The sequence below is a fragment of the Marmota monax genome, unplaced genomic scaffold (assembly GCF_021218885.2).
Source record: "Marmota monax isolate L192 unplaced genomic scaffold, Marmota_monax_Labrador192_F-V1.1 WCK01_AAM20220418_F8-fsc00203, whole genome shotgun sequence".
NCBI lineage: Eukaryota > Metazoa > Chordata > Mammalia > Rodentia > Sciuridae > Marmota > Marmota monax.
Genome location: NW_026694787.1, coordinates 2853402 through 2880143, shown reverse-complemented (window position 1 = coordinate 2880143; position 26742 = coordinate 2853402). Strand labels below are relative to the sequence as shown.

The 26742-nt window shown below is 37.4% G+C and overlaps 1 protein-coding gene and 1 pseudogene across 2 annotated transcripts in view; one reads left to right on the top strand and one right to left on the bottom strand.

The window, feature by feature from the left end:
* The window catches only part of Cdkl5 (cyclin dependent kinase like 5), a 177943-nt gene that overhangs the window by 93680 nt on the left and 57521 nt on the right, over positions 1-26742 (top strand). For both annotated transcript variants that reach the window (XM_046425835.2, XM_058573080.1), the window contains exons 4-5: positions 13961-14006; positions 24942-25078. In XM_046425835.2, the coding sequence (XP_046281791.1) occupies positions 13961-14006; positions 24942-25078 (183 nt within the window). The remainder of the gene's footprint in view (positions 1-13960; positions 14007-24941; positions 25079-26742) is intronic.
* On the bottom strand, positions 196-4931 carry LOC124079995 (small ribosomal subunit protein eS27-like; annotated as a pseudogene).

Genomic DNA, 26742 nt, shown 5'->3' with positions numbered 1-26742 from the left:
TTAGGCCCCCCCTTTGGTAAAAAAGATACTTTAGAGAGCTGTTATCTGATATCACTAGTTCAGTAGAACCATAGATTCTTGTCTTCATTTGGATTATGTATTTTTTCACTCTGACCATAATTTTAAGCCCTCCTTTTCTTTATCCAAAATATGTTAATTGGGATGTTTTCCCACTCATCTTTATTCAGGTTGCTTTTAGTGTTGCTTCCTCCTGAAGGAGCATCCTTTTATAAGCCTTGCTTTTCTAAAGCTCCTGCAGGCTGGCAGAGGACAGTGGAGCAGCCAACACACCAAACTATTGTTTGTGCATGGCTAAAAATGGTGGTGATTTTAGAGCACCCTAGGCATTTTACATCTATGAAATAGGAATAACACCAGGTGCTGCTTCTTGGGTTTCTTCTTCTCTTTTGGAGAGGGATGAAGAGATTCTTTGCAAGAGGCATGTTCTTATGGGGAGGTTGTCACCATGGGAAAAGGCTTAAGGCTTTCTTTTTTTTTTCTTCTATCACTATACTTGAATCTATATATTTAATAGGGATAATATTTTTTGAATACTTGGTTAATAAATTTTTGGTCAATAAATTGGTTTCTGTCTCCTTACATTTTCTTCTGTCATGGCCCCAGGAGAGAGTATAGCATGAATGCCACTTTATAGGGGAAATTGCTGAGAATTAAAGAAGAAACAAAAGACAGCCCTTTCAGGTATCAAAGCAATGTGGGCAGAAGAGGCAGAGTTAGAGCAGGCAAGAGGACAGGAGGAATTGTCTCAACATTCCTCAACACAACCATCTCAAAAAAACCTGAAATTCTTGGTTGGTGGGGTTGGGGATGTTGAGGGTAAAGCCAAAAGCAAAAGAAGCTGATGCCCCATTCCCCTCTTGGAACTTGGAGAAGAAACCACCTGTAGAGTTGCCTTATTACATCTGCAGTAGTGACAGCAGAAGGAAATGAAGCAGGGTGTGATTAGATTGAGAGAAGACTCCTCGGCCTCTTTAGCTTGTGAGTGGCTTCTAAGGATCCCAAAGATACTGCACACCCCAAGTAGCTGAGTTGAGAGCCAGTGTACTAGTCAGTGGGGAAGCTGTGTTGAGGGGCATGTGTCAGGTATAAATGAGACTATAGAGTCTGGATATCTTCAGCACCAATAAAATTGAGAGGGAGCCTAAACAACTGGGCCAGACTTCTAGGCATTAAGTCAAGAGACACCAGAGTCTCTATAGCTCCCGTGGTAAGCAGCAGCAGCAGCAGCAGCAGCAGCAGCAGGTCTGTATCTGAAATAGAAGGAACCTCGTCTTGGAGACCTGAGAGCCCCTCCCTGCCTTCTGTGAAGTTCTGTTGCCCCACCCATATCCATACACCCAGCTGCCATCTTGATAGAAGCAGGAAGAAAGTGTGAAAAACTGAGCATTTACCAGAAAGAGATTATAAACCGGAAGGACTTAGCTGCTATAGAATGTAAGTTGAAGTCAAAGTGGATGCTTAAAAAGCAAAGTTAAATTGGTTACAGAAAATTGAAAAGCCCCACCTTCTTGGTACACCTTAGGTTTAGCATGCTGTAAATTATTGTTCTGTTATAACAGGATAATCTTTGAGGATATATTTTCTGCATTTAAATTTAAATTTTGTATTCTTTGCTCACAATTGAATATAGCTTAAGTTCAATGATTGTCTGATTGAGGTTGTAGATTGCCTGTATTTGGCATACCTAATTAATGCTATCTTGGTCTCAGTTACTTGATCACTAGAAGTAGGACTTTGATTTTCTCATCTCTTTCTTCATTATTATAAAATAAGGGCAAAATGAAATAGTAACCCAGTTGTATAATATCTGCTGTATAGGTGTGATGGTTAATATCACCAAACTAAATGCAGTCTGACAGGCATCATCACTACATAGTCTTTGAAATTTTCATTCATTTGCTGTCATACCATGGTCTGAATTTGGTGTATACAAGGTAGTTTCAGAGCGTTTATACACAATGCATGAAAGTGTGGATTATGTGAAAATCAAATATATCTCACATTTTGTATGATAATATGGAGCTAGAGTGTATTGAAAATCTACCTGTCTCTCCCTTTCCTTCCTTCCTTTCTCTTGCTCTCTTTCTTTCTTTTGATGGGGTCTCATCATGTTGCCCGGGCTGACCTCCAACTCAAAATCTTCCTGCCCCAACCTCTCAAGTAGCTGGGAATTATGGTCATGCACCACTATGCCCAGTTTATATATCCCTTTTTATTAAAAAGAGTCACTGGGGGCTGGGATTGTGGCTCAGTGGTAGAGCGCTTGTCTAGTATGTGTAGGGCCTTGGGTTCAATCCTCAGCACCACATAAAAATAAACAAAATAAAGGTATTGTGTCTAACTACTTCTAAAAAATAAAATTGAAACAAAAAGAGTCACTGTTTGCTCTACCAGAGGGATTAGCAAAAATTGTGGTTTAGCACCATTTGACCCAGCTATTGCCCTTCTTGGACTTTTCCCTGAAGACCTTAAAAGAGCGTACTACAGGGATACTGCTACATCGATGTTCATAGCAGCACAATTCACAATTGCTAGACTGTGGAACCAACCCAGATGCCCTTCAATAGATGAATGGATAAAAAAAATGTGGCATTTATACACCATGGAGTATTACACAGCACTAAAAAATGACAAAATCATAGAATTTGCAGGGAAATGGATGGCACTAGAGCAGATTATGCTTAGTGAAGCTAGCCAATCCCTAAAAAACAAATACCAAATGTCTTCTTTGATGTAATGAGAGCAACTAAGAACAGAGCAGGGAGGAAGAGCAGGAAGAAAAGATTAACATTAAACAGATACATGAGGTGGGATGGAAAGGGAGAGAAAAGGGAAATTGCATGGTAATGGAGGGAGACCCTCATTGTTATACAAAATTACATATAAGAGGTTGTGAGGGGAATGGGAAAATAAACAAGGAGAGATATGAATTACAGTGGATGGGGTAGAGAGAGAAGATGGGAGGGGAGGGAGGGGGGATGGTAGAGGATAGGAAAGGTAGCAGAATACAACAGTTACTAATAGGGCATTATGTAAAAATGTGGATGTGTAACCGATGTGATTCTGCAATCTGTATTTGGGGTAAAATTGGGAGTTCATAACCAACTTGAATCTAATGTATGAAATATGATATGTCAAGAGCTTTATAATGTTTTGAACAACCAATAAAAAAATTAAAAAAAAAATTGTGGTTTAGGTATCTCATTTTTTCATCTTAATAAATGCATTTTAGTTTTTGAACATCTTATTAACTACCTAGTCTATAATATGAACATAAGGGTAGCAAGCATATTAATCTATATCTGTGAGGTAAATTATTTATAAGTGATTCATCTTAAATTAACCTAATTGAGGTATAATATACATGAAAAATGTATATCCACCCCACTAGGGCTGGAAAATAAAGCTCAATGGTAGAGCACTTGCTTAGCATGTGTAAAGCCCTAGGTTCAATGCCAGCCCACAAAAAAAAAAAAAAAGAAAGAAAGAACAGAAAAAGGTATACCTAATTATATATAACAAGATGTACTCATTTTCAGTGTATAGTTTTGTGTGAACTAGCCCACTTAGCTCATCCTTTGACATTATCAGCCAGTGTCCCTTCAGGTTGGTATTAATCCACTGATAACAGTTATACTGAGCCATATTAGAAATATTTTAAAAGATTGACTTGGTATGTGGGTTTGCATTTATCAATGAAATGGTCTGAGACTTTTATGTGTTTTTATTCTTATATTTCAAGTATGTAGGTGGTCCCATGTCTCAGCCTTACTAGATAGTTTCACTTTTAATGTGTAAATAAAAATAATTCAAGGCTTCATTGTAAGTACTGTGGGAAGTCCAGTGGTCTGAGTATTTGGGGACCAGGATACTATACAGCACTGTCAGCAACATAAATATTAACCAGTTACCAATCTCATGACTGTTCTCCCACTGGGAATGTCTCAGACAGTGCAAATCGACATATTCATAGTTATGTAATGGCTTTGTTTTCATTTTACTTTTTGTCAGGCTAGAAGAAATCTTACTAGTTTTGTTACAGAATGGAATAAAGATGACAATGAAAGAGAGTCATTTTATTGTTTCAGGTGTATAAATAAATCACAGAATACTCATTTTTAAATTTAGTAAACCTCTGCTATAACTTGATACATATTGGCAACATAGTAAACACAACCATTTTATGGTACTGGTGTGAAAGAAGTTTTTGACAAAGAAAGTAATAGGAATTTTGCAGTGCATTTTTAAGATCTGCAGGAGACCAGAGTAGCCAAGTAACAAAAGAAGGTTTGAATCAAGACAGTATCATACTTTCTGAACTTTTAAGAACTGATTTCAATTCCTACCTGCTGAGGGACTTCTGGGTCTTATATTATGTCTCCTGTGTTGTCTTTGTTTTTTGAAACTTTCTAAAGCACAGAAGAATAGATCTATCCTAATGTGTTTCCTAGGGAATATACTGTCCTTTAAAAACAAACAAACAAAAAAACCAAGTGCATTTGTGGCTTGCATTCTTCAGTGGCTTGTTTTTCCTTGTGTACCAAGGAAAGTAATGAATTTTATTATGGTAGAAAAAAAGTGTTTCTCCGTTAAGCTGTGGTGGAATTAGTAAATGAGGCTCAACAAGAAAGATGAGCTGGGTCAGCAGGATCTGTGCTTTGAATTGGTGACGCAGTATAGTCAGACATTTGCAAGGACCAGCTCTTCATCTTTCTTGCTGAGCAACTTTTTGGCCCAGTCATACAGTTATTTTCCTCTCTCACAAACTTGCAGTCTAGTGGTAGAGTCAGACCTTGATCAAGACGTAGAGTCAGACCTTGGTCATATACATCTGTAAAGGTGGAACTTTGATGCAGGTTATAAGGAGGAGGCTTGTGCTGAGAGAGCAGATGGGCTTCAGACCTCCTCATGGTTGCAGTAAGTGCAGACTGAGTCAGGATTTGAGGGATCATTGAGTGTTGAGTGGGGCAAGGGCAAAGGGAACAGACCCTGTAGTAGTAGAGAAAATGGCAAGAATGACTAGGGCTCAGCAAGCAAGGGATATCTGGGGAGAGAGGGCTAGAGGGATGTCCAGTGGTTGGAACCCTGATGGGCCTTACAGGCCACCTGGAGAGGCTGCTTATAGTTGTTAGGTCAGTGGAGTTTGGGGAGAGTTTAAGGAGGAATGGTGGGACATGAAATCAGATATCCAATTTCAAATAAAAGCCTGGTTGCTGGGGGCAAACACAGAAGGATAAGGAGGCGAGGCAGTACTCCAGGTGAGAGTACCAAGGGCTTGACCAGGGATGGGAGCATTCAGGTAAATTGGAAAACAGATTTAGAAAATAAAAACTTACTGCCACATGGTGATAGACTGGATGGGTTTGGAGGAACAGACAAGAGACAAGTAAAGAGCGATTCTAAATCTTTGGCTAGTGTTCACTGAGATATGGGACAGAAGTCAGGCCCAGGTTTAGTGGGGGAAGATGTGAGAATAGGCATTCTGGCTGAATATTTCACACTTTACATCTTAATGGAAGATTCAAATAGGGCAGATCCATCTTAGGGTAGAAGCAATTTTATATTTAATGGAAATAAATGAGAAAGTAGAGTTTGTTATGTAGGAATTTTATCATTGACTTAACTTGAAGTCAGACCTTTTCTGTAGGAAGTCTGTGACAAGATCCCATTTCTCACACCTGCCTTTTTTGTCTGTGTGCCATCTCACGTTCTTGATAGAGTATTAATATTTCCATTAGACTAGCCTCCTTTTAGAGGCTTACTCAGCATGAAGTAAATACATTGGTCTTTCCTTTTTTAAATGTAAGTTTTTGTATACTCTTAGTATACAAATAAATTCAAATTGTAAACTGTCTAGAGTGTATACTAGTGTGTCCTGTGATATCTCCATAATGTAAACCTTTTTTTAATCTTTATTTTATTTATTGTTATGTAGCACTGAGGATCGAACCCAGTGCCTCGCAAATGCTAGGCGAGTACTCTACCGCTGAGCCACAACCTCAGCCCCATAATGTAAACCTTAGTGACAATTGTTTGAGCTATTGATGTTGATTTACCAGGACTTGGCTTAATTTGTTTTTGGCCAAATGAATTTAAGTCTTTTTTTTTTTAAAGTTGTAATTGGACACAATACCTTTATTTTATTTATTTTATTTGGTGCTAAGGATTGAACCCAGCATCTTGCACGTGCTAGGCAAGTGCTCTACCACTGAGCCACAATCCCCAGCCCCTGGCCAAATGAATTTTTAACAAAAAAGTAAATAATATGTTTTCATATATCTTTGAAGATATATTTCATTATAATATTTTAATGGACCATGTCACAGAGTTATTGTAAAAGTAATCATTACTTTATGAAAAATGAGATGAATTTGAACATTTTAGCATCAGGATTAATAGTTTTAATAATTCTTGAAGAACCGGTCTTTTAATCATCTCTTTTGTTTAAGGTTTATTTTTACAATATATTAATATTTTCATCAAAGTTTTGCCAGAAATCACATAATTTCAGCCCCATCAGTTGGTGGACAAGTCCTTAACAAGTGACCAGTCTCAAAAGGGGAATATCTGGAGGGAATATTACAACATAGTTAAAATGAAAAAATAGTTTAATGAATGAACTATTTTTAAATGACTAGTTAAAATGAATAGCTGCATTACTAACATTTGATGCTGGATAATTCTGTGTTGTGGAAACTGTCCTGTGCACTGTAGGATGTATAGCAGATCCTGTTCTCACTAGATGCCAGTAGGTCCCTTCTCCTATTTGACAACAAAAAGTGGCCCCAGACTTCTTGGAGGGAGGTCATGTTGCCCTAGTTGAGAACCACTGAACTAGATGTAGGTTTCAATTTCAGATGCACATTGTTATGTTAAAAAGAAGCTGTTGCAAGGGGCTGGGGCTGGGGCTCAGTGGTACAGCACTTGCCTCACATATGTCAGGCGTTGGGTTTGATTCTCAGCACTGCATATAAATAAATGAATAAAATAAAAATCCATCAGGAACTAAAAATATTTTAAAAAAGAAGCTGTTGCAAAAAGATATACAGTAACATGAAAGTTACATGATTTTTAATGTACGAAACAATAGTGAAGTCATTTTTGATTGAATTCATTTGTAGAAACAAAAATGTGTGATAGGAATGATAAATTCCAACTTCAGGATAGAAGTTACCTCTAGGAGAGGGAATGGGAATGGGAATGGCATTTATGACATTTTACATTTCAAAAGGCAAGAGAGAGATCAGAAGCAAATAAGCCAAGATCTGTTCAGCTGCTAAATCTGAAAGAAGTGTACAGTTTTTCTATATATTTGCATAATTCGTCTTTTTTGAACTCCCATGGCATATTATACAACATTTTACTGTACTTTTCAACTTTTGTCTTGCATTTTTAAATTCCTGTCATGCATTATTACACACTAGGTTGTAAGCTTCTGTGTACCTGAGACAGCTTCATTTCCTTATTCATGTCAAACACAGGATGCAACAGAAAACCTTACCTAAAGCAGAAGCCCAGTAGACATTTGTTAGCTGAACAGCTTGAGATGCTCCCCTTCATGGCCATACTAAATTGTTTCTTTTCTGATTTGGTCTGAAATACTTAAATTTTAGTATTGACTAACTATGGTAATTTTCAAGTAATAAAAAATACGAGGCACGGACAGGTGTGGTGGTACACACCTGTAATCCCAGTGACTCTGGAGACTGTGCCATGAGTATCACAGGTTCAAAGCCAGCCTCAGAAACTTAATAATTCCTGTCCCAAAATAAAAAATAAAAAGTGCTGGGGATGTAACTCAGTGTTAGAGTGCCCCTGGGTTTAACCCCCAGCACCCCCCCACCAAAAGAAAGTCACAATTGCTACAGGATTTCTTGAAGAAATCTAGCTTTATCATTGCATATTATGGACGATATTTTAAATTTCTGTGATACTTGGCAAATACATTAGCTCTATTGTATTCTCCCTGCTATATAGAATGTATCCTGAGTCTGAGTTACTCTCATTTTATGGTTTTTACTCAGTGTAAAAAACGATGTCTCTTTCACAATTTAGGTTTCTATAAAATAATAAATATGGAAATAGTGAAATACTTACGTGGAATTGTAAGTACATGATAACAGGTATTGTTAGAAAATTATTTGGAAGCTGGGTGCAGTGATACACACCTATAATCCCAGCAATTTGGGAGGCTGAGACAGGAGGATCACGAATTCAAAGCCAGCCCCAGCAACTTAGTGAAGCCCTAAGCAAGTCAGTGAGACCTGGTGTCTAAATAAAATAAAAATAGAGTTGGGAATGTGGCTCAGTGGTTGAGTGCCCCTGAATTCAATCCCCAGTACCAAAACCAACAACAGCAACAACAAAAAAACTATTTGGAAATTTTTATTGGTGCTAGTGTGTGTATGTGTGTGTGTGTGTGTGTGTATATATATATATATATATATATATATTTTTTTTTTTTTTTTTTCAGAGAGATGTGGAAGAGAAATACTGATCCTTCCTTGGAAGGTGTATTTTTGTGAGGATGTTTGTATGCATGAATGTTTTAGAATCTATCCTTTTCCACAACATAATTTACATATATGGTTTGTGAAGGCAGTATTACATGCATGGTCATGGTTGAGAAATAGCATCCCAGATCAATGTTACTGAGTTTCAAATGTCAGCTCTCCTATGTCTCAGCTGTGTGATCTTAGGATAGTTTTGACACTTCACTGAACTCCGTATCCTCATCTCTAAAACATGCATAAAATCTTTCTCAGAGTGATGATTTGAGAATTGAATAATATAATCCAGGGGAAGCCCTTAGCATGGGGCCTGGCACAAAAGTCGTTAAAAATAATTGAAAATAGAGCTTACTTTCTTGGATGCCATATCAGTCTACAAAGTAATGGTATCTATGTATGTATGGTTTTGCTCCTGCTGAAGGAGAATGGGAAAGCAGGTAGACTGTTAGGATATTTACATATAAACATATTTAAAATACTTGTGAGGTTGTATTCCTTGCTGTTCAGATGAAGAAATAAGCATTTCTCCCAAGGAAGGGCTTCCTCAGAGAGTAATTAAAGAATGAATTGTAGAGTATAACCTTTGAAATGGCTTAATCCATGAATAGTAGAATAAAATAGAATCAATATTTTTGTCCGTCCTCTTTCATGATGCATGTTGGATTTTTAACCTAGAGAGCAAAACATTTAATACTATGACTCCTGCTGCTTCTTTACACAGTGTATGATCAGTTTAAAGAATTCACTCTTCCAGAGCATTCTTACATAACTGCATTCTAAAATAAGTTAGTAAATTTTATGACTGTTAATACCAAATTAGTTCCTTTGCCAAAATCTTAAGTAAGGGAAAATTAATACTGAGAATAAAACGGTGACTCAGAAACTTTAGGTAGTCAACAACAGGAGTAGTTACCAGGTCTCTGTCCAATATGATTGGTTGGTTCATTCGTTGGTTGGTGATCAAGACTTGTTTTTTATGGGGTAGGGTTTTGTTTTTGTTTTGCAGTGCTGGGGATGGAACCCAGGGCCTTGTGCATGCTAGGCAAGTGCTTTACCACTGAGCTGCATCCCCAGCCCTGAGGTGGAGATCTTAATACCGAAAGAACTAACTATAGGTCCTCCAGATATTTCTGTGTTAGTTACTACTAATATCATTTTTCATTTTCTTCCTGTTTTTTTTTTCTTTCTGCTGAAAAAATTTATTCTGGGAACTGTTAAATGCCTTAACATAGTTTTTTCTCTCATGAAGTTAGTGTAATTTAGGAACCTTTATCTAAAATTTACTTAGTCTTTCTTTTTGTATTGCAAATTCCATTTTTGATACAGAATTAAGGATGAAGCATGGGATTATCATTAATGGATTACTGATATATTTTATCACATTCTTAATTTGTTTCTTAAAATACCAGCTTTTAACTACCTCATTATTTATACAGAGCAAGGCACTGAAACAAATAGCAAATTATGCCTATCTTGTTAACTACAGCTGGTGACATTCTGTTGCAGACGTTGTGGGGGCAATGGCATGCTTTCATGAATAAATTGAATTTAAAACACAAGTTCTTCATGTTTTTTTAAAATATTTATTTAGTTGTAGATGAACACACAGTATCTTTATTTATTTTTATGTGGTGCTGAGGATTGAACCCAGTGCCTCACACATGCAAGGCAAGCACTTTACCACTGAGCTACAGCTTCAGCCCCTCTTCATGGTGTTTTGTCATGTATTTTTCTTGTTTGTCCACACCTGTGTTGTGTATGTCATCTCTGGGTGGTGGTGGAACAAGTAATAAAGCTTGGCATGTGATCACCTCCTGCCTTTCTATTAAATATCCATGAAGATATTTAAAAAGAAAAACAGGAGCTCATAATAGTTCTGTAAATAAAAAAAAAAATCCATCAAAGATTATTGGCAAGGATAATTGATTTCATTAGCAGGAATGGTTTAACAAGCCTAGTCTTGAATGTCATGCTATTTATTCACCTTTGTGAACCCAAGTTGGTCAAAATATCCAAAGGGAGTAGGAAAAGACTTGGATCCATGCCCATAGAGGCTAGACAGCAAGGAGCTGGAGTTCTCAGTGCCTCACTATGCCACATTAGCATCTATATTTCCAGATCATTTCAGAGACTAAAATGCCCCCAGATACAGTAAAACAAGAAGTAGAGAAGGAGTAGAAGAGGCATATAGCATCCGCAGAAAAGTGTGGGAGCAGGCTGTGCTAGGAAATGTGCTCTCTAGATCCCACACAGGAAACAGCAAGTGGCATGTACTCCTCCAACTTTTTATTCATAGAACCGTGCCCAGGCAGTCCAGCCTCAGACTAGCCAAGCTCAATAAGAATCTTTGCTAGGAGTCCAGGTTTTGAAATCAGGCTCAGGCTACATCAATCTGTATTTGAAATTCAGATGGCTGAAGAATCCACGTTCTCTTTTTGCTGCCAGATATCTGCCAGTCCTGGTGGCTCTTTTTTTCATCCTTAGTAATGATGAGGCCGAAAAAATGGAGGGGAGGCCCTGTGAAGAGACATGGCAAAGAAGACATTGCCCTGTAGTGGCAGCACCTAGATCTGAAGATGTTTTTTTTTTTTTTTTCTTTGTAAGAAGCAGATGAAGTTGAGACATCTGCTTAGTTTCCTGAAAGAGCACTATGAAGATATGACCTCTACAGATGGAACAAACTGAAACGAGGCAAAAATTGCAGAAGTTGGCTGCTGAGATAAGGAAAGAAGATCAAGAAACCTAAAATGGAGCCAATAAAGAACAAAATTGGTGCAGCATTTTGAGTAATTCTCTCATTAACTGTTCATTCATTAAATATTGAACAACATAACTACTCTGTGCCTGCTGTTCTAGGCACAAATGATGCAGTCATGAACAAAGCATATCGAACAATTACAAAAGATCCACCTAAAAGTTCTGAGGTTTACCCTGGCGTAGTGGTGTATGCCTGTCATCTCAGCGGCTTGGGAGGCTGAGGCAGGAACAACACGAGTTCAAAGCCAGCCTCAGCAACTTAGTGAGACCTTGTCTCAAAAATAAAATGTAAAAAAGGCTGGGGATGTGGCTTAGTGATTAAGCAACCCTGAGGTTTATAGTGAAAAATAATAGAAAAATCTGAGCAGAAACATTTAAGTTCGTTAGAAGAAAACTATTCTAATTTCATTGATCTTGAGATAATATTAGTTCAAAAAATACAAACATTCCCCTCTAGATATATTCCGATAATTTCAAATTTTTATTTCAAGGAAAATGAGAAGTTCTAAAAGTAATAAGGCAGAGAATAAAAATAAGTTATCTACATTAGAACAAAAGCCAAATTGGCCACAGACAACTTTTCTATAGCACTAAATACTGGAGACCATCAGGACATTGTTCCCCATTTAGAGCCTCATGTACTATTACTATAATTTCTTTATGTTTGAAAATGGCAGTCTTTCTTTTCAAACCGTTAATTTTCTTCCTCTTGGAAAAGTGTATAGTATATGGATTTTGTTGCAAGACACTCCACTCCTATTAGCCTTTAAGTTGCTTTAATAAACATATATAGATTTTTCCCTGTCAGCGATGTGAATGGTTCCTTCCAGGGCTTTGCAGTACACACAAGTTTACAGGGACTCTTCAAGAATGTAAGACTTCCCCTTCCTTCTGAGAACTTGCCATGCACATGTGAGGATGTTCAGGAAAATACGATACTTCCTCAGAAAGCCATTCAGCAATCCACTCTGGCTGAGTAAAAAATTAATGTGAATATTTCACAAAAATTTGTGAAAACTGTAGGAGAAAAAGGCTGTTGGTAAACAGTGAAGCCAATTCAATATGTAAATAAATATAGATGAACTCAATCACTCTCGTGTGTGTAATTTTAAATTAGATTTGACAACCAAAACCTAATCTCAAAAATGTATTCATTTAACAAAGCAACGTAAGATCAGGATTTGTAACTTCAGGTTAATTCAGGAGTTTAAGGTTCCAATAATATCAACTGGTTCTGGCATAAGAATAGTAGGCTACACAGGACTAAACTGGAGATGACTAAGAAAGCTCTGAAAGCAAATCTAGAATATGTATGTGAGAATATAAAATATAAGAAAGAACTAAAAATCCATACTGAAGGGGATTGGGACAATTGATTCTATATTTAGAAATGATATTAAATCTAGATTCCCTCATTATGTCATATTAAAATAAATTACAAATAGATACAGATTTAAGGAAAGACATTAAATTATTAAAATACCAAGGTGCACAAATATGGATAAATATCAGCCACACTTAAGTTAAATAAGGAGTTTGGGAATTAGAGTAATGAACCTAGTTACAAAGGCCTATATTAATAAATTTGATTATATAATAACAAGATATATTCAGCAACAACAAAAACGCTAAATAGTTTGATAATCAAGTCAACCTGGGGAAATTTTGGTAACAACTTTTCATCCTTGAATCAGCTAGGAAAAAAAATTTACCCCAGTAGACCTCAATGCACTAACCAGGTGATTAAAAAAAAGAAAACTTCTCTAATCTCAATGAATTCCAGAGATTCTTTAAATAATTATATGTCATTTGGCATTGGTTGTAGCCTGGATATTCTCATACACTGCTGAAGGGAACTGTGAAATGATACAGTTTTCAGTGTCAGTTTGGCAATATGTATTAGGACCCTTTAACATTATTTATATATTAGTTGTCAATGGATCTTTATTTTAGCTTATTTATATGCTGTGCTGAGAATTGAACCCAGTGCCTCACGCCTGCTAGGCAAGTGTTCTACCACTGGGCTACAATCCCAGCCCAGGACCCTTTAACATTATTGATATATATAATTGAACCAGTTGTCTTGCTACAGAATGTACCTTATGGAAATAAAGATGCAGGTATTGAAGTTATTCATTGATAGACTGGTTAAATAATCATCCATTAAAAATGGTGGTTTTAAAAATAATGACAGGTCAAAATGTTGCTTATACAGTATCAAGTGAAATAAAGGCAACATACAAGATGTATTACATTACTATTCCAATTTGAGAAAAATTTAATGGAAGAAAATATGCGAAAACGTAGCAAGGGTTATATGAATATTTTTGATGTCTCCTTTATACTATTTTTATTCCTTTTATATCCTGCCACTTTTGAGTAGCCTGAAGACATCAACACTTCTAGTTTATGATTCATGCATATTCCATTGCCATCTCATCTCTTTGTGCCTTTTCCTCTTCCCCTTCTCCTTCACCTTCCTTGACCGTGTCTACAGTGTGGTAAGAAAGAGAGTTTTGGAACCAAGAAATGGAGGGCTATGAAGGAGGAGGATCTGGTTTCTTTCTTTCTGTGTTCTTGCTACTCTGTCCCAGAATATACCCCCAGGTAATTGGTTCCCCAATTGGAAAACCATTGAAGAATGACTTTCCTTCTGCCTTTTTCCTTTGCAGGAAACCCATGAAATTGTGGCAATCAAGAAATTCAAGGACAGTGAAGGTATATATGTATTTTTTTTTCCTTCTTAAGATTTTGTAAAGGAAGTGTGGAAAGATGTGGTTTAGCTGGTTGGACCCTATCTTTTCCTAAGATTTTAAAGACATCATCTCAGAAAGTGAATATAGCTTATTTATTAACATGCTTTGGGCTGAAAAATTTAGTTCCTTTCATATTAATCTTTTCATGTATCCTGATATTAGAACATTTATCATGTGTTTTACAGTACAATCAACATTGGAAATCTTGCTTCAAAGACTGTATAGAAGTCCTCTATACTGTTTTCAAATATAATTAAAATGAAAAGGCTGATTTAAAGTAAATGCTTCTCCGAGTCACACAAATAGCTAGTGTTTTGTGAAAGGTTTCTGTACTGGTTACTGTGCTCTCCAGCTCCTAGTCAGAGTTAGAAATACAAGAATAATGAGAGACAGTACCAAGGGGGGATTTTATATTTAGAATCACTCATTTAAAGAATAAAAGCTTTTTGAGAAGAAATAGCATACTTTGAACGTCTTCATCACACATCTAGACCATTTCAAATAGAATATTGAAATTACTCTATGCTGGGAAAGAAAGTTTAAAATATAGCATTTAGTAATTCATCTGGTTTTTAATCTCTACTGTTGGCCAAAGATAGCCAGCTGATCATGAAAATCTGCATGGCCTTTAAGGAGTTGTAGGGAGTGTTTCTTCACATTTTTTTAGACAGAGAACTCCAGTAGAAATACATTTATATCCTAACCCAGTGTCCATACACATACTGTACTAGATGTAACTAAAACAAAAGTATCACAAACTACTTTGTTGTACTAATGTAAGGTACTCCATTTTCTGTTCTCTCTTGTTCATATAAACTCACATAAATGCCTATCTATTGTAGCATCAGATAAATTGATTCTACTACTAATGAGCCACAGCTTGCCATTTGAAAAACAATGACCTAGGGGTAAGAGGAACCAGCATAGCATCAACCTTTGTATCTAATCAGAAGTAGGAAGATTGCCATCACAGCCTGCCCTCATCAGATCCCATTTACTAAGCTCTGTAAGATGCCAACTTCTGCATTTATGAATAGCTTTTCCTTACCCTCACCCTCACCCTCAGAGACTCGGCAAACATGAAACAACTGAAAGGGCTTGCTAACAAAAATGTCCCAGGATAGATTCAGTACTGTTTGATGTAATCGAACTCTGATGTTCTGGTTATGTGGAGCACATGCATATCAGCTGGGAACTTTAGCAGCCATTGTGAGGGCAGCCTTAAAGGAAGGCAGTGGAAAAATGCTTTTAGCTTTTTCTGGGCTGGGACAGGTGCAGGGGGTGGGGGTGCAGAGGGCATGCTTCAAAGGGTGTGCTGTGGTCTAAAGGAAGCAGTAGCCCTGGGCCAACCCACCGTGAGACTATTGGAAATGAGCTCTTTGAGCAGTGACTTTGAACTAACGACAGGTGGCCCAGAGACAAACGATGATCTCCTAAAAAGAGTGGTTGCATCAGTAGATGAAAGCACAACTTTCGTATGCGTATAGAGGCTTCTGGCTGTGCATTCATCTTACAGGGCATATCGGCAAGCATCAGATATCACCCAAAATAATAATTGTCATTGGGTTTTTAAAAAGGAGTGCAATCTAGGCCATTTATACCATTGCTTTTTTTTTTAAACTAAATACCATATTTTTTTACAATCTCTATCCTGTGGCATAACAGTGATTTGCTATAATTATGATATATGTTTTTGTTTTGTTGAGTTATACATGACATATTTATATAAATGTGGAGTGTATCTTATTCTAATTAAGATCCCAGTCTTGTGGATATACACAATGGTGAGATTCACTGTGGTATATTCATATATGTACATAGGAAACATGTCAGATTCATTCCACTGTCTGTTCTCTATTCCCATCCCCTCTCCCTTCCCTTCATTCCCCTTTGTCTAATCCACTGAATTTCTATTCTTCCCCTCTCCATCATATTATATATTTTTACCTGTTATGATACCTTCAGAGTGACAATCAGTGGTGTATCTGCAGTAATTCATAACACACTGAGCCAGGTACTGTAAGGGCAATAAAGATAACACATGTGAAGCTTATAACCTATTGGTAAAATTAAGACCTGTAAATAAATAATCGTAAAACAGAATAAAAAACAGTGCCTGAGTAGAGACATGATTCATTTTGACGTAAGAGAGATTGTGTCTAGCTGTGGCATCCAAAGGTATGAGTATAGTCTAGACACGGAAAAATTTTGATCTGTCCTTATTTCTCTGAGTCGACAAGTCATTAATTTGCTGTGCCCTCATCTCTGCTAGACCATTATTAATCACCCCTCACTGGCATGGAGCCTTATCACCTATCCCACTTTGTTAATGTACACCTACATGTACTTTTAGAGAGATACTTCCGAAGCATTTCTTTGATAGAATCTGAAGACATATCCAATTACTAATAAACTTTTTAGTTCCATCCTGTTATAGGCCCACTTTCCTACTGTTTCCAGTTCTCCCTGGGACATCTACTACTATTGTCTGTGTCTTTTATCTTTTTCCTCCTGTCAGAGTGTATGTCTTACTTAATGGAATGAAAGAGTACATGTATGGTGAACAACCCTTTTGGAGTGTGGAATGAACATAAATAGTTTCATACAGGTGAGGCTGTCCAACTCCTGTGTAAACCATTTAATCTGAATCAGTTTATTATCTTAAATTTCAGTTAAGCCTGTTATAATAAAAGGTATGGTGTCATAATAATATTGTCATGTAGCTCTTATTCATCTCTTTTATTAGTTACTCTGAAAGTATCCTTTTGATATTGCAATGGTGATTATTCTAAGTTAATGTTTAAAAATCTTTGTAAAGATGATGGTATAATTCCATAAAAACAACATTAAACTGAAGCAGGATCTATAATTGGTCTGACTGACATTCAATCTAATGAAGTATTTTCAAATTGATATCAAGGGATATTTTGTGAGAGTAGATATTACCTTCTGGTAGATTTGAAAGATTCTGATAATATCTTTAAATATTCTTAAATCCATATGTTGTCACAAATTTGTGGAAAACATTTTCAGGGCTACAGTGTTAAGGTAGACCACTATTTAGTTCAAGAGGTCCCTATTATTCAAGGATATCAATTACTATTTAAAATGGGGGAAAATTCATAGTAAATAAAATGTTATATTGGAACTCTCAGTTGAAAAATTGGAACTAAAATTATGAATGAATATAAGTATTTTATATTTAATACAATTGAAGTTATAATAGCAACTATACTGTAAAATTACTCTTCCTCTCAAAAATAATCACTTTTTGAGAGGGAGAGTAATTTTACAGTAAAATTGTAGACTAGGCTAATGAATGACTTCCACAATAAAAAGAGGGTCATTAAAAGAATATTCAAAAAAATATTTAAAAAGCTTTGTCAGTTTTCTCTTCATTTTTTGTATTCCTGTCTTTCTGTCATCATCTTTTTCAGGTTTTTATTCTCTAGTTGTTAGCTGGTATAACTCTATCAGATCATTTTTTCTCAGTGTCTTTTTCTATAATTCTCCCTTGAAAGACTTTGATACCTTGGGGTGAGAACAGAAACTCTTATTAAAAGGAAGGAATGTGGACTGGGATTGGAGCCTGTGCTTAGCATGCTTGAGGCTCCGGGTTCAATCCTGAGCACTCCCCTAAAAAAGGAGGAGACGGTGTGGGAGGAGGATGTTTGAGGGCAAATTTTAATCTGAGAACACTTTGTTAGTTAGATTTTTCTTATTTCAATGACTTCTGCCTCTTGACATGTCCTCATAAATTGGAAGTGTCAGTGAATTCTTAGCAGTACTTAAATGATGATATTATAAATTTGTCAATTAAGTTTCCACAGAGAAACATTCCGGTGAATACCAAACCAACCATAAGTCTTCATCAAATTATTTGCTCGTTATTTGGATTTTCTGAGAAGATCAAAAAATGACCACAGACTATAAAGATAATAGATACTATTTAGGTAAAAGGTACTTTTCAGACTATGTATAATTATAAATTTAGCCTAATTACCCTACTCTTCCTGTAATTCCAGTCTTATGTGATGAGATGTGATGTTCACATGATAATATTCTGTCACTGTTGGTTCATCATTCTCACCCATTGGCATGTATAAAAGCTTTCTGCCCCAAACTTATTAAATGATTTAAGAGCACTGATTTAGATTAGGTGGCTTTGGTGGGGTTCTTTTTTTTTTTTTTTTTTTGGTCTTTTTTGGAACTGGGGGTCGAACCCAGGGCCTTGCGAATGTAAGGCAGACGCTTTGTCACTGAACTACATCCCAGCCCTAAACTAGGTGGCTTTGGACCAGCAAGAATTAAAAATATCATCTGCTAAATCTTTATTTTAGGAGAACCTGTGATCTAGAATTTATTTTTTAGTTTTTTAGGTGGATACAATATCTTTATTTATTTATTTATTTATTTTATGTGGTGCTAAGGATCGAACTCAGTGCCTCTGCATGCTAGGTGAGCACTCTTCCACTGAGCCACAGCCCCAGCCCTCTAGAATTTATCTTTGACTCATGTTTGGATATTCCTTTTGATTCTTGGGACTTTTCTATCTTTCCTGGAATGTACAAATGATGGGATGAGGAAGGATCTTCCCTACTTGTCACTGGGCCTTGGTACATGGTAAGGGGGCTGGCTCTGGGGAGCTGTGCAGCAGTCCATGTTTAATGTGGAATTTTGGTTGTATCTCTAATTTTATATCAAATAAAATTGCTTGTGTTTCATGTCTTGCTTATGTATTCTATAAATATTTTTCTCTTGGGTGGACATATTTATTCTTCTTAATTATTAGAACATGTTTAATTGATAATCTTTTCTTTCCTCCAATTTATTTCATTCTTATTTTTACCCAAACACTAGAAAAATCTATACTTTGTATCATGTTACAAAGCAAGAGTTCATAATCTTGAGTCGTTACATTCAAGAGCCTCTATTCTCTGAAAGAGAGGTCTTGAAATAAATTTCCCAACCCTTGATTAAGCAAAGAATTTGATTAACTGGGCTTGAGTTTCCTGGCTAGTCATGGTTTCACCACATTTCCTTTTCATGTCCAAAATGGATCACTTTCAAATCTCAGGGATTCTTCTAAGACTTGGTGACCATTTTGTGCCTTTTGTGATTTCATGAGTTTCCACTGTCCTTTTACCAGATCTTCATCTCTGAAGATTGAAGGGTCCTCATCTTTTTTGGTACATGAAACAGTAGCACCAGCATTCCAACGTTCCTGACCACGTTAATTGCCCTGCTGCTAACGTCCCTTCTTCAATCAGGACAAGCAGAATCAAACATGGTGCCCCTGTGGTTTTAAACAAGGATGGATTGACTTTTCTTTTTCAATATATCTGTTTAAAGGCCTGTGTTGGGGGCCTCTTTGGCTATACAAAAATGTCAGGTTTGTGATTTCACAAAGTAGGTTATAGCTATTCCTGGATTTCTTTTCCAAGCCCACAGTTCTTTAAAAATAGAGTTACAATAGAGTTTCTGCTCATCTTTAGGTTCTTTTCATCACTTATTTATCTTTGAGATTTCTTTTGCTCTTATGATCTTTCTTCTTAAAAAATAGTTACCTTTTACTTTAGTGAATCTTTTGATTTTTAGATATGGTAACTTGCCTTACTGGTAACCCTATGAAAGTGGGTCAGATTTTGTTTGTTCTTACCTAATGTACTTTCTTCTACCATGTCACCTAGTTCTCATTCGGTGGAGTTATGTATTTATCTGCACATAACTTTGTCAGAGTAGCCCTGCCTTCACTAAACCCTCAGTGATAACTGGTGATGAGTTCAGCCAGTATGCGCACAAGCAGGTGTGTTGTGTAGAAGTGCTAACTCTTGGAGATGGATGAGACCTTGAGAGTAATCCAGCTTAACCCTAGCTGCAATTTATTGTTGACAAGTTTGTATGTGATTAACTGAGACGAAAATGCAAACCCAGAATCTTCACCGAGTTTTTCTTCCACTTGCAGCTTGGCCACTTAGCTTTAGCAGCAAGTCAAGTGCCCAAGTCTGGTAGCAGAGTGTCAACCCAAAGCTGGGTGTTTTGGCTCATTCTCCAAATCTCATTGTGTTACATCACTGCCACCTATGTCCCTGTGTTTGACCTAGTCTGTGACCCTCAGCCTACTCATCCTAAGATAGTTAGCTATCCTTTCTAGCCTTGGTTTCTTCATTTGTGAGCAGGAAGAGCTAGCCTGTATAGAGAACCCACAAGGACTCTTTCAACTAGAAGACAGTGATTTTTCTCCTATTTTCACCTTTAAAAAACTGCCCCACTGAAGCACTTTGCTGCTTTCTGCTCCTCTGGGGAGAGCAGCCCATGCACATGGAGCGTATATTCCTTTTCCCCATCATCTCATCATTTGCTGCCTCAATTTTTATCTTAAAAGTGCAGGACAGGCTGAGAACCTTAAAAATACTTAAGAGAAACAAAATTATAGGATGTTCCCAGTAATGAAGAGTGCACATTTTGCCTGCACTTTAGGAATTAATAACTCCATTTCCTGCCTGCTCTCATTCATTACAATTTTAATGCTTAAGCACTTACCTCCACTTTTATTACCTATGACTGGCATAAAGTAAAAAAGCATTCATTTCCTAAAAATAGGCTGCTAAAATGAGGTTGTTTTGGCACTACATGCTAGTTGATTTAGTGTGCTTCTTTTTGCAGGGTCATTTATCTTCTCTTTATAACCATTGTTCAGTGAAATCAGTATAGATTTGAATGATGTATAACAAAGTACCAAAAGTCATTTAGGCTTATAATCAGTAAAATTTTAACGAAAAGAAATAATTATTAGATTTGGAAGAGACCTTAAAATTGGGAGGACATTTATTTATTTACTTTACTGATGGAAAGTTAAGTGGCTTGCTCAGAGTGACATGTCACACTGTTAATCAGTTAAAATACTAAATTGAAAATCTAGATTTCCGTAGTCTTGTTCCAGCGTTCCTTCTACTAAAGTCATTCTGGTTCAGATATTCTGAGGTGGCTTTATCCGTTAGCAAAGTGAAACTGCCATAGATCGATAATACAAAGTGCCCTCTTTTCACTTGCTTTACGTGTGCCAATAATTCATCAAGCATTTGATTAGGGAAGATATACCAGCTGTATTTACTTACTGACTTGGTATTACACAGCTCCAGCATAGTTTATGGGTACCTTTTTTTTTTTTGTACTGGGATTAAACCCCCAGGTGCTCTACCACTGAGCTATATCCCCCACCCTTTTTATGTTTTATTTTGAGACACAATCTCACTAAGTTGCTAAGGACCTCGCTAATGACCGAGGCTGCCTTCAAACTTGTTATCTTCCTGCCTCAGCCTTCCAAATTGCTGGGATTACCAATGTGTACCAACATGCCCAGCTAGTTTATGGATACTCTTAAGGATTTCATACACACAGTTCTTGACCTCAGTACTGTCAGTTTTCTGGAGCCTCCATTTTTTTCAATCACATGTTATAAAAACAACCAGTCAGAGGTGAATTAGGGAAAATCAATTCAGTTTGTCTTATTATGTGATAAGCAGTCTATTCAAAGTTCTTGAGAGAGATGGGACTAAAAGCATTCTTCTCAAAACTGAGAGGGCAGGGCTCTGGGGGTATGCTCAGTGATAGTGTCTGTGTAACATGCTTAAGGCCCTGAGTTCCATCCCCAGCACCAAGCAACAAAACAGAACAAAACAACAACAAACCACACACACACAGACACACACACACACATATGCAAAACAAAGAGGGCAAAGTGCCTATTGTTTGCTATCCTGCACTGTTTCCCCCACCTCTGAAAAGAGGAAGAATTAGCAACACATGAGCAAAGATCTCATGGCTCTAGCTGAAGCATTTATGTAGGAAGTATTTATCATTCACCTCTTTGTAGCAGGTGCGGTGCTGGGTGGTGGGGTGTATATTGTTGAATGGAAGAACTTAGTCCTATCCTCCTAAAGCTCTGGGTTTAGCAGAGGTGACTACACAGGTGGTAAAACAGTAAGCAACAAATGTACTGGTTAAGCATCTCTGACCTGGAAATCCAAGTTTGGAAATATTGCAAAACCTGAAACATTCTGAATGCCACAATTGGAAATGACCTTGAATGACAGGTCATAGTCAAAATACAAATGCACTAAAAAATCATATAAATTTACCTTCAGGCCATGTTTATAGCAAACATACATGAATTTTGTGTTTTATCTTGACTTCCAATCCCAAGATAAATATCTCATTATGTAAAAGCACATATTTCAAAAATCCAAAAACATCCAAAATCTGAAACACTCCTGGTCTCAAGCATTTTGGATAAGGGATGCTCTATCTATATTAAAAGAAAAAAAAATGACTTGATAGCAAAAGAAAAGCCTAGAGTTCTGTGATAAGGTATAGTGGGAATGGGGCCATCTTGCCTCAAGGTCTGGGAAAGACTCTTGAGGAGTGATATTTAAAAGAAAACCGGAAGGAGCCAGCAGCCCTATAAAGAGCCAGGGTGGTAGACTGAACATTCTGGGAACAGGGGACAAATTGAAAGGTCCTATGGCTAAAAAATAAGGTTTAGGGTTATTTTGGGAACTGAAAGCCTAAGATGACGAAGGGAAAGAGGAACACAAGGTGAGGTTTCGTGGTATGGCTTCTTTTGGGACTGGTGGACCCCCAGGCTGCAACATCTGGGGCTGCTGTAACACTAACCATCACAGAATACCACTTCTCTGGCTAGGCCCCACCTTGGAGAACAGCTGGCCCTATGGCCCTGTGGCCCTCATAGTCCTTGAAGCCAATTTGAGAAGTCCCCTGATTGCATCTCACTCATTCCCCCTTACTGCCAGGCGGTATCTGCTGTCTTGTGCTTTTACCCCCAATGTGGGTTGGGCTGGTTCACTGCTTCTCCCACTGTTGTCCTTCCCTGCCACTGTTTTTTGTCTTCCCACAGGCAGCATCTCTGACCTTTCCTGGTCAGTGTTCCAGCATTCTCCAACAGTTGTCTGACTGAAGTAGAATACTTTGCTTATGTAACCAGTTCACAAAGGAGTGTTGACTTTATGTTCCTATTTGTTACAAATGCTCCACTGCTACAAAGCCTCTGTTTCTAGTTCAGTCTCTTCTTTGAACTCGGTTTGAAAGGGGTTTGAGAGAAGGGGCTGGGATAGAAAATGAGCTGAGACACACTCCGGGCTCTGTACTTAGAATCTCCCTCTCCTTTTGTGCCCCCCATCCCTGCTTCAGCCTTTTCCCTCTTGTGTAACTTGTGTAGAAACATGTCTTCCTAGAAATGCCCATATTCCCAAATTCCATTTTCTTCCTCCTCAAATTTGAAGATATGAGCTGGGCACTGTGGCACATGCTTGTAATCCCAGCAGTTTGGGAGGCTGAGGCAGGAGGATCTCTAGTTCAAAGCCAGCATCAGCAAATTTGAGGCGCTAAGCAACTCAGTGAGACTCTGCCTCTCAATAAAATACAAAATAGAACTAGGAATGTGGCTCACTGGTTGAGTACCCCTGAGTTCAATCTCCAGTACAAAAAAAAAAAAGATTTGCCTGGACCTGAGAGTGACCCAACCTCTCAAAGTTAGGATTGTGGCCCTTACCCCAATTTTGGAGCCAAATCATAACTTTGGTATTTTAGAATGGAAATATGGCATGCTATATAGCACCCTGTAGTCAAATAGTATTTCTGTAGCACAACATATAAATATTCATATTCATATGAACACTGTAAATGGTCTCATGTCAATTCAATTTTGCATCTAAATGAATTTGTCACACTTAGAAATGATTTCAGTTTTTAGATTGTTTGGGATTTGAAATTATAGATGAGGGATTATGAACCTTTACCCTCACATATACATACAATAACACAGTACTTTTGAATTTCCCGGAGCTATTATAAACATTCATTTAAAATGAAATATTAGCTCTTCACTCCCTGCCCATTAATCTATCTGAGTTAAGGTGACTTCCGTTCTTTCTCCCTATCTGTGGAGCTTATCATGAGTGAAGTTGGTGGTATGCAAGGGCATATACTGGTTCAGCATCAGTTCTTATCCCAGAACAGCTATACCATCTGGGATGGACAGATGGACATGCCACAGGAAGGCAGCGGGAATCTATAGCAGCTGCTATTCAGAGAGGCGATCACTCTTAAGAAGTCCCTGCAGTTTGGCCACGAGCTTCATTGTGGATGCCTGGCACACAACCTCTGTTCAGTGTGGTGACTTACATGCAGATGGGGGAATAAAACACTCTTTAAAGCCAAAGCTTGAGGGCAACCTTAGGGACATCAGCTGCTACTGACGCTGGCAGCAGAGAAGGACCTCTATGTTCTGATACACTTGATTCTTATGGCCCTTTTAAATGCCTTCTTCCCCAGTATAGAGTGTTAGAGTTAAATGATAGTGAATTTGTATGTTGTTCCTATTAACCCATGTTTCTGTACATACACTTTACAATAAGAAATATAAAGCTGGGTGTGGTGGCACATGCCTGTAATCCTAGCCACACGGGAGGCTGAGGCAGGAGAATTGCAAGTTCAAAGCAGCCTCAGCAACAGCAAGGTGCTAAGCAACTCAGTGAGATCCTGTCTCTAAAAAGAAATACAAAAAAGGGATGGAGAATGTGGCTCAGTGGTTGAGTGCCCTTGGGTTCAATCCCCAGTACCAAAAAAAAGGAAGAAAAAAAAATAAGAAAAAGCAGAAAATCAGGTCCATGCTGGTCAGGCAAGCCTTTTCTTCTTTAAATTCTTCTCAATTTTTTTTCCAACAAGAAAATATATTACTTAATATTCCATCTGTAATCTTAAGCAGAAGTACCCAAAGTAGAAGATGAAATTGGGATGTTTTCAGTGTTCTTAAAATTCTTTGAAAAGTAGTTTGAAAACTTTAATTTTTCTCTCCTCACTATTGTGTACATTCTAGAAAATGAAGAAGTCAAGGAAACGACTTTGCGAGAGCTTAAAATGCTTCGGACTCTCAAACAGGAAAACATTGTGGAGCTGAAGGAAGCTTTTCGTCGGAGGGGGAAATTATACCTGGTGTTTGAATATGTTGAAAAAGTAAGTCATTGATTGCCAGTGTGCAGATTTGCTTGTCCGTTTCAGATATTATCGAAGAAAGTATTATTTAGTATAACTTGTCAATGTACTCATAATCTAAGCCTTGAAAAATGAAAATATTATCCGTAATTATGTCCTGAAATATATTTAAGGATTTCATACAATTTAACAGTACAGAGATAACCTCAAGTTTAAATAATATACCAGTTTGTATTCTGACATCTTAGAATCTATGGTCTAACAACTTATTTTTAGACTTGATTTATTTTAATTAAACCTAAACAGAGTTTCTGAAAGAGAAACAGGAGAATTAACAAATGATGGTCCCGGTGATAGAGGTATGTGTCAGATCCCACCACGCCTGGATATACTGGGAGCTTGAATCAGACCTGGGGTAGTAAATGTGCAAAGCAGCCTTTTGTGAACTGCCAGTGCTTGGGCTTTATGTGAGGGAAGGGGGCCTGCCAGGAAGCCTAAGGTGAGGCTTGAGGCAGTAGATGAAACCAGGAGTGAGGAATTGGAAGCATGGGAAAAAAGAGGAAAGGCAGGTGTTGTTTGAATTGTCTGTATACTTGCCTTAGCACTTAAAAAAAGAAAGAAAGAGGGCTGAGGTTGTCGCTCAGTGGTGGAACAATTGCCTACCATGTGTAAGGCACTGGGTCAGATCCTCAGTATCACATAAAAATAAATAAATAAATAAAATAAAGGTATTGTGTCCATCTATTTAAAAAAAGAAGAAAGTTATTAGTGACATTTTAAATATTGTGACCTAAAGACAGTATACACTACAGTAATGTATATTAGGTGCCTTGGAATTTTTGGAGAACAGCTTACCCTCAGGACTTGGTGATGGTCAAAACTTAAATACAATAGTAGAGGAAACATGCCAGAGAAGCCTTTTGGAGGTTTCCTAGATGAATAAATAGGTGGCACTTGCCGATATCCTGATGTTTTCTAATGAAAATTGAAGTTGGAGGAGTTGTTTGCTTTAGGTCAATTCCCAGGTGCTTCTTATCCCATGACAGAGCATCACTGCCATTGTCATTATCAAATTGGAAGCAGTGTTGTCAAGATGACTGTCCAGCAGTGCAACTTTGAATTCATTCAGCCATTACAAAAAATTTTGTGAAATAAACAATATATATGTCGTAATTTCATTGCTTGCTAGCAAAACTTCAAAAATACTAGATTCTTTGTCATTTTAAGCCACGGCTTTTATGTTTCTTTTCCAAAATCTGTTGGAAGTTTCTTTTTCTGTGTCAATTTAGGTATTCCCCTAAGGTACTTTCCCAGAAAAATAAAACTAGAAGTTGATTTAAAAAAAAAAAAAAAAGGAAAAGTTATAAGAAAAGGATTGCTATGCTAGGATCCCAGGGAAAATCAGATGCTATTTATTTTTTAGTTGTCATACAGTTTGCAGTTTTCACTGCCAAATAATAAAATTTCAACAAATCTAGTATTTCACTATTTTTTTCTGATCTATTCATGGTGTTTGCTCATGATAATGTCACTATAGTAGAACAAACTGAGAAATCACCTCTGTGTATCTGCTTCCCTCCTGGGTGGGTAATTTGGCATGTTTGAGAGCTCTCTCCTGGTAAGTGTCCAAACTGCTACCAGAATTGCAGGCTTCTGATGCTCAGGCCTGGGCCTTTTCCCCTGCC